Raw genomic sequence first — 15,734 nt, forward strand, 5'->3', positions numbered from 1 at the left:
GAAATCTTGAATTTATTTAAGGATTAAAAGTTTAAAATATGTTTATAAAATAATTAAAATATTTTTAGACAAGATTCAAAGTTTTGAAAATAATTTAAAATTATTTAGGATATGTTCAGGATTAGTCGGAGGTGATCGAAACCTAAAACGAGCTTCAGAAGGTCAAAACAACTTAAAATAGTATAGTGCTGAAAATAGGTGCGACGTCGTGATGTGGGGACTTTTAACATTGTGACGTCGGGACTTTTGACGTTGCGATGTCGGATGGAGAGGTTGCGATGTTACAATTATGTGGCCACGATGTCGAGTGGTGAGGTCGTGACATCAAAATTTTGTGGTCGCGACATGATTTACTGAGTATGCCCAAAACACTTCAAAGTGTTTTCCCAGGTCCCTTTGTTCATGATATATCTAACACATGTTTAAAAGTCTCTCAAATATGTATGAAAGCCATTACAAAACATTTTAAATTCATAATTTATAATCTTTAAATTAAGTAACCATGCATATAACCAATTTACCAAAAGAAGGATATGATGATGAAATAACAAGTGTAACTTGCAAGCTCAAATTTAAACAACATTCAACACAAAGAACAAATAATATGAAATTAACATATTTACTTACGTAGACACCTAGTACATGCCACAACTAAAACTACATCACTTTCATACTCTTGTAGGTCTCGTTGATAGTGTGGTGTCTCAGATTGAGCTAGGCTTCAAGTCTCCTCAAATCAACAATCTATGTGCATAAACAACAATGCGTAAGCAAATAATGTTTAGTAAGTTCAAATAGAATTCACTATATTACCTTGTTGGAGGTGAGCATACCAAATGCCATAAGAACATAAATACTTACTACAACATTCTCAACTACATCACATAAGGCAAATTAAGCTTAAGAATTTATAATCATGTCAACCAACAATTAGGATAGCACATATAACATGATTAACATATATATATATATTCTTATCATCTCATGGAACACAATTATATATATTGGCAACACATGTAAAGACTATTAGTTGTTCATAGTATAATCATTTCATATTCATTTGCCATAATCAAGTATCTATCCGTATAAAGATTTCAGCCCAATGTAACCTTCTTAAAATGGACTTGGACACACGGGAATCCACCACACTACACTAAGGCACATAAGTGCAAACCCTAAGGCATTATGCACATTCTTCCACCATACCAAGATAGTCTCCGAAGATATAGTGTACATTCGATGATCCGCAACAAATGCTAAACCATCGAATGACACAATATAGTTCCAAATCTACAAAACTCGTACATAAATGCACATATGACCCTAATTGGTATGCCAACCGTATCCTAGCTTTTCTACCAGGTTTACATGGGCATCCCATTGTGCATAATTATACATTCATAAGTACTCATGGTTTCCACTTTACAAAACTCATTTGAATGCCTTATACTTACAACACATAGCATCATAAATCTAACATGCATTCATGTTTTCATGCTAACTTACCTATCATATCAAAATTACTGATTTTATACTATATTTCTTCATTCAAATAACACATTTAGCAAGTTAAATAACTAGCACACACAACAACATGAAAATATAGTAAGTTTCATGAGAACTTACCTTTCCCAAAAGCAACAATACTATATTTCTTCGTTCAAATAACACATTTAGCAAGTTAAATAACTAGCACACACAACAACATGAAAATATAGTAAGTTTCATGAGAACTTACCTTTCCCAAAAGCAACAAAAATGGATGAAGGCTTCTCTAAGGCCATCAATCCGTCAATCTTTTCTTTCTCTTTGCTAGAACCACATCTAGCAACTTCTTCTTCGCAATTTCATACAAAACAATAATTTTCCTCAATTGTCAAAATATTATAATAACATTAAATAGCCATATTAATGGCTCAACAACTCATTTTAAAGCTTCTAAACATGTAATGAGATGATAAAGTGCTAAGAAACTATGAGTCCTTACCAAAGCTCTTCCTTCTCTCTTAAGCTCAACCTTCACATGCTAAAACCCAAACCCTAGATGTGAGGGTGATGAGTTTGGTGGAGAATCTTGCCTCTATTATGGTTTCTAAAGGATGATTTTGCAAGAAAAAATGGCGGAAGATTGAAGTAAAAATGAGCGGAGAGTGAGAAATTTTAAAGAAGAAAGTCTCTTCTTCTTCTTCTTCTTTGTTATGGCCGGTTGTAGTGTGCTGGTTTGGGGGGTTTATATTCCCCTTTTTTCGTATTTTTACTTGATTGAGCTCAAAACTCAGAAAGGTCTCAATATGCATTCTAATCACTTCCCAAAACCTAAAAATAATTAAATCTATTAAAATAAATAAATTTCTCTCATTGGATATATGGATAAAATTATTGGAATATTTCCATACAAAACAGTAAAAAATTTTGGGGCGTTTCAAAGAAACGTGAGTTTACCTTTTAACCAATTCAACTGGTTTAAACACTAAAAGAGAAACTGGTTTCCAGAGAAAAGAGACATATTCGGTAACCGATTTAACTGTTCGAATTCACCAACACAATTTCCTAGTTTCTGATGTGGCTTGATCAAACAACTACAGTCTCTTCATTTCTGTTTTTTAATCACACTCGTTGATTTAAAAAAAATCTCACGAAATCCCACTATAATAAGATCTCACCTAAGATGTTATCGGGAAAAAAAAACTACTGTTTGGTGGGGACAATTTTGTAATTAAAACAAAAAAAAAAACACTAGAAGATTTTGCTTAGTCAAGTTAGCCCCAACAGTGCATACGCAATGGCTTCAATTTGAAGTAGCAAAATGCTTTGATTTAAGTTAGAAAATTGGGGGTGTTGATATGTATATTTGCCAAAAGTTAGATTGTAGATATATTTCCTCTGAGTAAATTTGCCAATGTTTGTATTGCATAAGAGTCACCTTCTTATAGTGACAAATAATTTCATCTCATTATCTTTTTTGAAATTTGCCTCCAAAAGGCAATAATGAAACCATTATAGTGGTGGTTGATGGCATTCTACATCTCAGCCTCACATGGACTGTTTATAGCTTTGGATGATATGACTTGGTTTCAATTTTCAACCGTATAACCTCATTTTGATTTCACTAATTAATCCTTTGAATTATTATTGGATATTTGATATGATTAATTTTTTGTTTTAAGGACGACGAGCTTATAAGAAGAGGAAAAAAGAAAGTAACAACAACAAAAAAAAATCAAATGGTAAGTGTTAAATTCGCTACATTGGAATTTCCATAATCTTGGGATCAAACCATGTTCTCTATTTAATATTTCAACCATCAATGCGTTGGTAGTGATATGACAAGGTTACTCGGTGTAACCCCAAATTTTGGGTATTCATTGATTCTTTTTTTTGGCATAAAACAATTTAGGAAGTTTCATTCTAGAAACAAAAGAGAAAAAAATAAAAGTGCTAAATTGACATAAGAAATGGACGGGTAAAAGTACCATCGAGGCCTTTATACTAAGAGTCAGATTGCATTTTACCCCTCTACTAAAAAAGAGCAAATTAATCCCTGTATGTTAGATCAAAGAGAAAACTAATCATTTTGTTAAAAATTTCAACTAGTCCATGTACGTCGACATGAGGCACACGTTGCACACCACATATAATTTGTGGTTATTCCATTAACTATGCCAATTTTTAGGAATAGAATTGAGTGAAAATTTTAACCGAAAAGATTTTCTCTTTAATTTAATGTATATGGATTAATTTACTCAATTTTTAAGATATAACTTTTAATATAAGAATTTCTATGATACTTTTATTGAAATGAATCGTGCGATTAAAACATGCATTCAAATAAACCAAAGTCACTAAAAATTTTGAAAGTTTAGGGTTCCCAACACGAAAACTATTGCTGATCTTTTAGGAATCTTGAAGACATTGTGAAATCATGTTTTTGGTATTTAAGCAAATGGCATGTTCTTGATTTTGTCCTATATTTCATGAAGTAAGTACAACAACAATAATGTTCAATTCATGGAATTCAAAGAATGCTATATTGTCAATCACTAAATTTAAAGAGTGATAAGCTAAGGAATCACTTAAAAAGAAAGTTATATATATATATATGAAACAATAATTTTATTTATGCTTTTGAGTGTAAGAAACAAGTCAACAACATTACTTTCACTTAAAGTGCCACTCAACAAACCCAACATTAGGTTTATTGGCCAAAAGTTTTTCGAGACTTGGAAATTGATCCACAAGTTTAACCATGATAATGTACTTATGTATGAGTGTAGGTGTGTTAAAGAATAGGTGAAACTAAAAAAATATTATTGGGTGGAAATTGAATTAAAAGTTTCTAAGTGAATAAAAGTAATTTTATTATATTAATTTAAATTTTATAATTTTTTAAAAAGTTAAATTATAAATTTACCATTTTTGAGCTACCAGAATACAGACTCCACTGAATGCCACTCCTAATTAGAAGTTTGATTTCTCAAACTCCAGACTCTAATGAAAGAAACATGAAATTCCAAAAGACTTCGACTGCACCACTTTCTCTAAACCGATAAACTATATTTGATATACTGAAAGTGTATGATTCACCGACTAATAAGAAATGAATTATATGGGCAAAGCTTACCAGTAGAGTAAATTGTATTAATAGCAATCTTGTTGATTAAGTATTAACTTGATTCATATATAATCTAAGACATAAATTTAAGCGCACTTAAACATATAAATTTTTAACTCAAGATTCAAGATATTTATAAATAGAAATAAATATTATCTATAAAACATTAGATAATTAGCTAAGAGCAAAATATATTTATCAAATAAAAGAATTTATATATGAATTAATTTTCCAAAAATTAAAAAAAGGTAAAATATTATTATAGTCATAGGTTATTTTAATTTTAAATTTTTTTACCTTTGAAAAAGAAAAGCCTTTCAAGAAAGCAAAACCTCAACGCTAGAATTTCTGGCGGTGAGGCAAAGCGGGCAGGCTTGCGCCACTCTATCACACTCTGTACATAAGCAAAGATGCCGGCAAGGCAACAACACCACCGCGGCGGCGCGTTTCCTACACGCTCTGCAAACCGGTCCCGAAGCGACTACTCGGTCCGGGTCCACGTAAGCCGATTCGGCGTCCTCCGGTTGCCGTTCCACTCCACCACCAGCGCAGTTTAGTCCCTCATCCCCTCTCCTATTATCGTGCGCCGTCGCTCCGCTCATTATAGCTTGTTGGAGCTGCGCTTGCAATGACACCGCCGTCGCTTCTTGCGCCCTCGCTTTCGCTTGCCAAACCTGCACCTCCACGCTAACTTGCGCCGCCCGTGCTTCCAACTCGGCGTTCCGACGCTTCGCTTTTTCCACCTCCGCTTCTTTCTCCCTTAACCTCCTCGCCACGGTCTCTTCCGCTGCCCCCAACAGCGCATGGTAGTGCCTTTGCCTTTTCTCGGCTAACGTACGCCGTAATTCCTCCCCCTATAAAAAGATCCGTCACATTTCCCCCACCGGAAAGAAAAAACAAAAACAAAAACCCAATATGTAAAAGAATCAGACTTGGTACCTGAGCTTGAAGAAATTGATCTAATTCTTCTCTTTGACGTTTAATTTGAATACCCAAATTTTCAGATATTATAGACAAAAAGGCCGATGATGGTTGTTGTTGTTGTTGAAGATAACCATGATTTTGACTTTGCTGTTGGTCGCCGGACGATAACCGGAGACCGGTGGAGACAACTACATTTGGCTGGTGGTGGTGATGAAGTTGAGAAAGGTCTATCATCTGTGGCGGTGGTGTTTGCAAAGTGAATGAATTCATCGGCGTCGTTATCGCCGCCGTTCCTGTAACTAATTCCCTCCCTCTCTTCCTCTGATTAATATTGTTATTGATATTGATATTAGTATTATTGTTGGTTCCGTTGCTTCCATTGTTGAAGAACATATGAGATTGATCAACAAAAACCCCTCCTCCTTGTTGTCCATCTTGTCCATTTCTATATATAAAAAAACAAACAAACTCAAAATCAAAAACAAAAAGAAATCCAAGAATAAGAAAAAAAATTGGCAAAAAGAACTGAACAAACCTGCTTAAGAGGAAGACATTGGAAGGGTATTGAGCTGCTTGAACAGCCATTAACAAACAGAAAGAAAAAGAAAAAAAGCTTTAACAAAATTTCACAACTTCGAAGAAGATAAATGAAAAATCAAAGTGAAGAACAAGGTGGTATAGCATAAACATAAACCCAAATCATTTTTATTATCTGGTTCTTGATATATATATATATATAAGAGTAGAACAAAATGTGGGAAAGGATAAAGAGAAAGGATATATATAGAGAGAGATGTAGAAAGAAAGAGATGCTATTGGAAAGAATCAGTCCAAGAGAGAGAGGCCTTATAATGCTCATTCAATTCATATTTACTTAATATTTGGATTTTTATTTTTTGGTGCCATTATTTTTCTCTTCTTCTACTTAGCGTGGGGGTTGGCTTTTCTTAAGGAAGGAGTTAACTCTTAATCCTATAATTTACATTAATCCTTAATTAATGAGAAATTAGTTTTCTTTTTTAATTGAAGAATCTAATTTCCTTCAATAAAATATATAAATTTGTTGTTGGTAAAAGCGAAATCTAATATAATAGTAAGTTGAAAGTTGGTGATGTAGGGCGTGCAGTGCAGGTCTCTCTCTGCCCGCTACCGCTGCCGCTGGGATTGTTTTACATGGCCCATGCATCTTTGCTCACCTTCTTCATTTTTTTTTTATTTTTTATTTTATAAATGAAAATAAAATATTTCTTGTTTTCTATTATGGAAAATTCCCACCAAATTTTCAGGTGAAAATATTTGTCAAGTCCCTCTATTAAAGGGTTGTATCAAATTAGTCCTTTTACTATCAATTTTATCATTATACCATTTAAGAGAATGGGTAAACTACATTAATAGTCATTCAACTATTAATAAATTTCTTTTCTGTCACTCAGTTATTCAATTATATCTTTTTTGGTCACCGACTGGCTAACAGTAACAACTTTTAAAATTGACATAATAGCAACTTTAACTCTCAACATTTATACATTGTGTAATTTGATCTCTTTTGCAGTTTGCTTTTCTTTGTGACCCTTTCACCTAAAAAGCTAAAAAAAAATTGATAGCTAAATTTTGATTGAAAATATAAAAAAAATGCAAACACCAAAAAGCATCCAAGAAAATGATTTTAATCTTTTCTCGTTCTTTTAAAATTGACCCTCAATGTCGCAAAGAAAAGCAAAACAACAAAAAAGACCAAATTACACTATTAAAAAGCTGACATTAGAATTATCATTTTCTATTTATTGTCAATTTCAAATAAAAATATTTCATTTGCGTAACTATAAAAATATTTACAAATACTAACTTTTTAACCGTAAATGACATTTTTTTAAAAATTAGTAAACATTAAATCTATTGGAATTTGGGTTTGTTTTGTTATTTTAATAGTACATAGGCTAAAATGATCCATTTAATAATCGATGGACTAATTTGATCCAATCTTTATAACAATGAGAGTTATTAGATGAGTTCACCCATTTTAATTTCATAACTAGAAAATATAATTTAAAATTAAATTATGGTTTTGATCTTTTATTATGTTTAAATTTAAAATTTAATCTTATTTTTATAATATCATTAATTAGGTGGATTTGAAGCTTAACCTTAGTGTTTTTTAAGTAATCAAAGAGGCTTTCTACTTTCTTCTAAAGTATCTAAATTCAAATAATACTTTTTAATTCAATTTTGCTCCTTTCTTTGAATAAACTTCTCTTAATACGATTATGTCAAATTACTAAATCCTTAGTTTAGGATATTAATTATTTTAATAAATAATTTCGTTATTAGTCCTCGTGCTTTATAAAAGCTGCGGATTCAATCCATATACTTTAATTTAGTCATTTTTAACCTTTGTACATTTCAAATTTCAAAATTTCAATCATCAATAAATAACGATAACTATTAAATTAATTAAGCTAAGCTCTGGTATTTTCAAAACCTGATGCGCCAGACCTATTATCATATATGTAATGCCAAGTTACCTTGCTATTTTCACATACTACTCACTAAAAATTCAGTTAATGGATTAATAACTGCCATTTGAATCAAGACTGAAACTTCAAAATTCAAAAATTATATGAACTTAAAATAATTTAATTGAAGAATATAACTATACACATAGTACAAGAGCGATAATTAAAATCATATAACTCCTTTATTGATTTTCTTTCATTGATTAATCCCATATAATTTTACTAAATTAATTATTATAGCCTATAAAAGTTAAGCCTAACTAGACCATCGATTGTATGTTTTTATATATATGACCAATGGCCTCGACATAGGTTTTGGTAAAGTTTTTATATATAAATAGATGCCAATAAGCATTTATTATAAATCATACTAGAGAAACACAATTATTTTTAATTAAATTTCTTGATAACAAAAGTTATAAAGTTATTGTTGATCTTCCCCCATAACCAAAACTTTAATTAGGGTTTTGGTCCCACTGTCTAGGAAGAAGGGCTGGTTATCTTTTACTTCGTTGTCATTGATTAGTTTGGTCTAATTATGCTTTCAGGCCCTACACTCTTTTAACTTTTGAAATTTGATCTCATTTAACTCCAGAAATTTAGTCATTCTACTTGTCAAATTTAAAAATTAAAGTTCAATTTTTAATACTATTAACCGACTTTTATTTAAATTTTGATGCGTGTTATCGGTTAGACTTTTTAATTTTTAAATCAGGCTTTGAATATTAAAATGCCACATGTTCAAATTTAACAAAATCCATTAACAATGTTATCATTTGGACTTTAACTTTGAATCAGACATGCAACGGTGAAGCCAAAATATTCTTTAGGGGGAAAAAATTGAATTATAAATTTTTTAAAGATCAAAATGTAATTTTAATATGTATTAATTTCTAATGTCAATATTTTTGAAGGGACTGGATATAATTTTTTCATATTTGAAGGATCAAAAATGCAATTTTACCATAGATGAATTTATAATTTTATTATCTCTTTAGGGACTGAACTGTAATTTTCTATTTTTAAAAAAACCAAGGCCCCTTCCAATCTCTCATGGCGTCGCCACTGTAGACATCAGTGGCGGAGCTAAGTGGGGCCTGGCCCCCTAAAATAGAAAAAAATTTATTCATACCCTCTAAAATTTATAAAATTTTAAATTAGTAATGGTAAAATTGTATTTTGCCCCCTAAAATAATAAAAATTTGATTTAATCCTTTAAAAATTATAAAAATATAGACTATTAAAATAGTAAAATTGTATTTTTACTATCGTAAAAATATACAATTTAATTCTGCCCCCAACAAATTTTTGGACTCCATCACTAGTAGACATGTATAGAAATTAAAATTCTAAAAATAAACCAATAATCCCTTGATGCAATGGCCGAGGGTCCTCTGCTGGCACCCAAAGGGCGTGGTTCAAATCTTGATACTGTCATCCCTTCTCCCATTTTGTACTTGTACCTAAAACATAAACAACGAGAAATAAAAGCATGACTAAATTTTAAAAGTTTGAAGAGTACTTAGACTAATAGTATAATTAAACCATTAAAATCATACTAATAACCCTAACCCTCCCTCTCAAATCTGTTATTGGGATTAAGCCATTAGCCATGGTCATAGTCATAGTAATACAAAGCTGCACGGCAGCATATTTGCATATAATAATAAAAATAATTTTTTCTCTTTATTTTCTTCTTTATTTGTTTATAAATATATTAGATGAAATGGGTATTTGGAGATTATTGAAATTTGAATGAAGTTGACCAGTTTGATTTTGATTGGATTGTAATGTTTCCATATTAACTAGAACAGCAGGCCAAATCTGTTGACATTAAACCTAGTTGTATTGTTTTTGTAGTAGGTTGAATTTTAATAAAAAAATAATAATACTCAAGCTACGGGAATTAAGTAAGATGATAAGAATTTCTATTATCTTAACAAGTGGTCGAGGGTTTAATCTTCGCCTTAGGTATGGGGCACCTTTAAAACTCGTGGCCAACATCTCCCTCTTAACGAACCTACAAAATCGAAGGATTAATTACCCAACTCACTCCAATAGATATCTTGAGGAAAAAAAAACCCCGAATTTTCTCTTGTTTTCTTTGAAAAAGAGAGCAAATAATCAACAACTTTGATAACTACTTTGTAATAATCTAGATATTTTGAAACAAATCGAGAAAAAAACAATTATGTAGAATCATCCAGCAAAATGATGTTATCATTGTGTGGACAACCATATTCTAATTGATGATTCTCTTCCTATTTATATATGTACTCGGTGTTTGTATTTTTCGGACTTTTGAAATTTAGTTAATTTATTTTTATTTTTTAAAAAAGTAATCTTTTTATATTTCTGATTTAAAATTTATATTCAGTTAATGTATTTTAGTTAAATTTGAATAAGTGGCATTTTAATATTCAATGTATAAATTTAAAATAACCAAATGATTGGAAGTTGCGACAGTGGATTTCTTTTCCAAGATTTGGACTTTGGATGAAGTTTTGGAGTCGCTATTATTGGAAGGACTTTATCTAAATATGACTCTCAATTCGAACATGATTAGTCTTAGATCATAAAAAGGACGAAAATACCTGTGATTATACAAAAAAAAGTTCCAATTGATAACACATTTAAATTTAACAAAAGTTGGTTTTTTTTTTGAAGAAACAAAAGTGAGCTAACATCGTTATCAATTAAACTTTAATTTTTTAGTCAGGGACTAAATTCTTGAAATTCAAAGTAGAGGGACTACACTTTAAAAGTTTGAAGAGTATAGAGATTGGGGCAAATTAGACTTTAATTTTTAAAATTTAATCTTTCTACTTGTCGATTTAAAAATTAAAATCCAATCGATAACAAATATTCAAATTTTATAAAATCCAATTAACAATATTATCGTTAGGCTTTAAATTTTAAATTAAACAAGTAGAGGGATAAAATTTTAAAAATTTTGAAGAGTACGAGGATTGGAGACAAATTAGACTTTTACTTTTAAGAATTCAACCCTTCTACTTATCTAATTTGAAAACTAAAACCAATTTATAATATTGTTAATGGATTTTAGTTAAATTTTAATATTCAATATTTAGATTTAAAAATTAAAGTCTAGATGATAACAAATATGAAAATTTAATAGAAGATAGTTAACAATGTTATTAATTGAACTTTAATTTTAAAGCAAATAAGTTGAAGGACTAAAATCCTGAAATTAAAAGTAAAAGAACTAAAATTTTAAAGTCTGAAGAATACAGGGACTGGGGGCAAATTAGACTTGTTTTTCTAATTTCTAGTCTTTTCTTAACATAGAATAATCAAAAAGTAACGTTTGAAATTAAAATGATATTTCTAGATTAACATAAACATTGAATATTAAAATTCCATACCAAATGCTTTCTCATTAATAATTAGTTTTATAGTTAAAATTAAGGTCTAATTGTGAATTTTATCCTTCTACTTTATGAAACTAAGAAGTTAGTCCCTCTACTTTAATTGTCAAAATTTGATCCTCGTATTTTATAAAAATTGAGAAATTAATCCATTTATCGGCAAACAAAAGAACCTGAACCACTTATTTTTGATAATTTGTTACATATAAATTGCTAACTTGTTGATTTTTATTAATTCCGCACATAAATGATTGAATTGCTAATTTCCAAGCCAACAGTTTAATGATAATATTTAACAATGTTACCCAATTAAATTAACTTCTCTTTTTTTTCTTTTAAGTACGAAGATCAAATTCTAACAGATTAAATTAAAAGACTATCTTTTCAAATTTTGTAAATTACAAGAGGAGATTCTTAATTAAATCTAAAATCCACCATAAAATACGTTTAGTGTTCATTAATACAAAACAATCAAGGAGGAACCCAAAAATAGCATGCAATGCCTTGGTCCTCCTTAAATACAATGTTGCAAACTTATTTTTAACTCTAAAAAATTATTAATTCAATTTAGACCCTTTTAATATAAAAATTTTAACTTTTAACCCAAATATTTTATATATTTTCCTTTAAACCCCTTAACAAAAAAATTTATGTCTTGGCCTTAGGAACAAGTAGGCTAGTCAACACGGTTGGGGGATATATATCTATATGCATCAAATTGGTCTAAGAAAAAAAAAAACACTAATCTATTTTTCTAACATGATTTTTTTCTTTAATTATCTTTTGGTATTTGTCTCCCAGTCTTAGGTGGCTAATCATAAACTTTATTTCTTTATTTATTGCATGGGGTCAGGGCTTGAGGGCCATCAAGACCTGGAAACAAGGTCACGAAATTCGGCATATTTTTTTTAAAAAAAATAAGAAAGAAAAAAAACAGTGATCATAGAGGAAGCTTCATTAATCACCATCTCTTTATTGTTCTTACCCCAAAATCTTTTTTTGATTCCTTTTGTTTGATTTTCAATGATGATTCAAAAGTTATGCAATACTTTTTTAAAAAAAAATTCGTATAAGAAGGGTCCTAGTTTGAAAATTGACAAATGAATTGAATGTTTAAGACTTGAAATTCTAAGAATTTTGAATGTGATTTTTTAAAATGGTTATACGAATTACTTGTTGATTTTATTTTTATCGGGTTTTATTATTTTATTTTATAAAATGATTTATTATATCATTTGATATATGAGTTTACGTTTTTTTCCTAATGTGATACTTACGGTTTTTGTCGGATTTTGCTAATAGAAGATAATGTTAATTGTGAATTTGTTAGATACATATTTATAGTTATGATTTTTTTCAAATATTAAATTAATTTGATGAAAGTTAATTACTAATATTATTAGTTAATTATGAATTTTATCAAAGCAACCTAAAACCTGAATGAAACACAAAAATGTACCAAAATGTATAGTTTTTGCTAAATGCAAGTATCATATTAGAAAGAAAAAAAGTGTCAAACTTATGTACCGCATGGAAACTGAGAAGTTAGTCCATCAATTTTAATTTATTAGAATTTAATCATTTTAAATTACAAAAACTAAAAGTTAGTCATAACAAAACTGAGAAAATTAAAAATCGGGAAAAATTTCTGAAAGACATCAAGAAAAAAAAATCTAAAATGTAGTATAAAAGCAAACAAAAACGGGCCATAGAAGCAGACCTAAGTTCATCACCCTCAAAATAAAAGATTTAAATTAGATTCAAGTAACCATACAGCTGGGGACCAAATCTAATCTAGGCAAACAAAGAACATAGATGATCTGTCAATCTCCTTTGTTTGCAAGGAAATCTGCTTAGCCATTAGCTTCTCTAATGGTGAAAACGAAGGAAATGTCATGTACAACGCTCACAAAATGATCAATTGACTTGAATGTTTCTGCTAGTCTCCATGGTCATGTCACCGAGTTCGTACACCATGCATAAACAACCTTTGAATCGGTTTCAATAATCAGTTTTCGACAGCTCTCTCACCTTGAATTTATAAAAATGCTTAAAGCATGCTTAATTGCAAGAAGCTTTGCTGCAGCTGAGTCCCATCAATTATGTTCAACTTGATACAACTAGGTTGGGGTGGCGACTAAGTCACATTGCCTCTATCATGTCTCATCCACATTATATATTTGTTGAGTATTTGTTTTCCTGTATCTCCTTCAAGTAGCTCACATTCATAAGTATATATATATGATACGGTTTATTGATATGATGTATTAAGATAATTAAGTATCATGCGTGGTAATACATTACCTTTCTTAAGAATTATACTTGTCTTAACAAAGAGCTTGTAAGTCGTTATGTACTTGGTGACCTGTATTGAATATCAGATATGACGAGCTCTATTAAGTATCAAACAGATTAACATGGAATATGCTTGATGAGTTAAGTCAACACGCAACCATTCTATATTATATATATAACAATAGTCAACTGCCAAACTTTATATATTCAACATAAAATTATTACTAATGATTTATCACAAATTATCAAAGTTGAAAGTGTATAATGCAATTATGCAAATAATCATTTTTTACAATCATAAATTGATTTGAAACCTTTATTAAAAAGGTGGCAATTAATTAAATTTTTACCTTATTTTTAAAGTAATATTTAAAAAACTTTAATACCTTTAAAATTATAATTCATTTCAACCTAAAAAGATTTTAGAACAATTGTTAATAAAAATTATAATATTAATATTAATCTTTAGTTTGAGGGAATTAATTTTGTGTGTTGTAGGCTTGTAACTCCCATTTTCATGAGAGAAAAACTTATGTGTGATGTGAATCATCATTAATTTCAAGAAATATATATCATATCATATAAACTCATGAAATAAGGAGCACTGCCTTTGGGTTGAAGACATAAACTTTGCTTCATATATATTTTTAATGCTAATCCAACCAATTTTCATTTTCTTGTACAATTGATAAAAAAATCATTTTTTTTGGTAGAAAGGAACTTTCAATTTTAATATTAAGTAAATTAATTTCTCTAAAAAATTGAAATAATTTAATCCCTATCAATTTCAAAAATTAGCAACTAAGTACAATTAATCACGGTATTAATGTTTTTCATCAATTATAAATAATTTTTATTGATATAATAATAAATTTAGTCTTCGATGTTTATATATCTTGTATAAACATTGTCGAATGTAAATATTACAGGCTGAATTTGTTAAATCATGATCGAATTGATAAAATACATAAATGTTGCAGGCTAAATTTATTAAATCAAGACCAAATTGACATATTGTGTAAACTTTGAGAGTTAAATTTGTTATTATACCAATAAAATTTATGCAACGATGTGATAATTAATTGTCCTTAATTGCTCATTTTCAAAATTAACAGAAATCAAATTACTTTTATTTAAAAAAAATCAATTTACTCAATATCATACCTTGATTTTTCAATTATCTCGATCAGTTGTTTATTTTCCCACCTTCCAAACACCAATATCTCAACCTTTCTCTTTCCAATATTAATTTTTTTTTCCTTGGACTTTGCTTTCTTTACATTGCATTTGGCATTTGGCACCATCCTTATTCCCAACACTTCCCAACAGTCTTCCCACTGCTTTTGCCTTTTCTTCAAACTAATTAATATAAAATCACTACCAACCTTACCCATTTTCCAACCCACAATATACTATATATCATTTTCCATGTCCCAATATATATATATATATATATAAATACATTTGCATTGCAGCTACAACTATTTTTAATTTTCAATTTTTTTATCTATCATTTTCCATGTCCTAACCCCTTCCTCTTAATTGGTATAACTTGAGTGCTAAACCTATTAAATTCATCATGATAATTAAGAAATTATATTGCTTGATTGTAAAATTATTTACTTTCTCCAAAAATAAAATTCTTAATTTTAGAGGATAAAATTAGGTGCTTATATGTTTGTTTAAATAGATTAGATATCTTTCATTAAAAGAATTTTTGTAACACTTGAGTAAATAAAATAGAGATAATACATTTGAATGGTTTGATTATTTCATACAATGCATGCTTATATGTATAATATTAATATGAATAAGTGGGTTGATAGTTGATAAAGTCATGATTAAGAGAGATAAAATTGTTGTTTGTTGATATTACTGGCCAGAATTTGAGTCTTGTGTCACTTATTCAATCTGATAAAAATCATATGCTTAATTATAAATTAGTGGTCTCCAACTCTACATTTGTTGTCAATTTAGTAAAGAATTGATACCTAATTCAAC

The 15,734-nt window shown here is 29.4% G+C and overlaps 1 protein-coding gene and 1 long non-coding RNA gene across 2 annotated transcripts; both read right to left on the reverse strand.

The window, feature by feature from the left end:
• Nucleotides 1–534: 534 nt before the first annotated feature.
• LOC105789916 (uncharacterized) lies at nucleotides 535–2,264 on the reverse strand. Its single transcript, XR_001132372.2, has 3 exons — nucleotides 1,988–2,264; nucleotides 1,739–1,837; nucleotides 535–744 (listed from the first exon to the last, which is right to left on the reverse strand). It is a non-coding gene; the product is annotated as an uncharacterized LOC105789916 (long non-coding RNA).
• Nucleotides 2,265–4,806: 2,542 nt separating this feature from the next.
• Nucleotides 4,807–6,349, reverse strand: LOC105789324 (E3 ubiquitin-protein ligase BOI). The gene is made up of 3 exons (XM_012616661.2): nucleotides 6,072–6,349; nucleotides 5,552–5,981; nucleotides 4,807–5,466 (listed from the first exon to the last, which is right to left on the reverse strand). Exons 1-3 carry the CDS (start codon nucleotides 6,119–6,121, stop codon nucleotides 4,930–4,932), a joined length of 1,017 nt encoding a protein of 338 aa, XP_012472115.1. The 5' UTR covers nucleotides 6,122–6,349; the 3' UTR covers nucleotides 4,807–4,929.
• Nucleotides 6,350–15,734: the final 9,385 nt, after the last annotated feature.

The sequence above is a fragment of the Gossypium raimondii genome, chromosome 2 (assembly GCF_025698545.1).
Source record: "Gossypium raimondii isolate GPD5lz chromosome 2, ASM2569854v1, whole genome shotgun sequence".
Lineage (NCBI taxonomy): Eukaryota > Viridiplantae > Streptophyta > Magnoliopsida > Malvales > Malvaceae > Gossypium > Gossypium raimondii.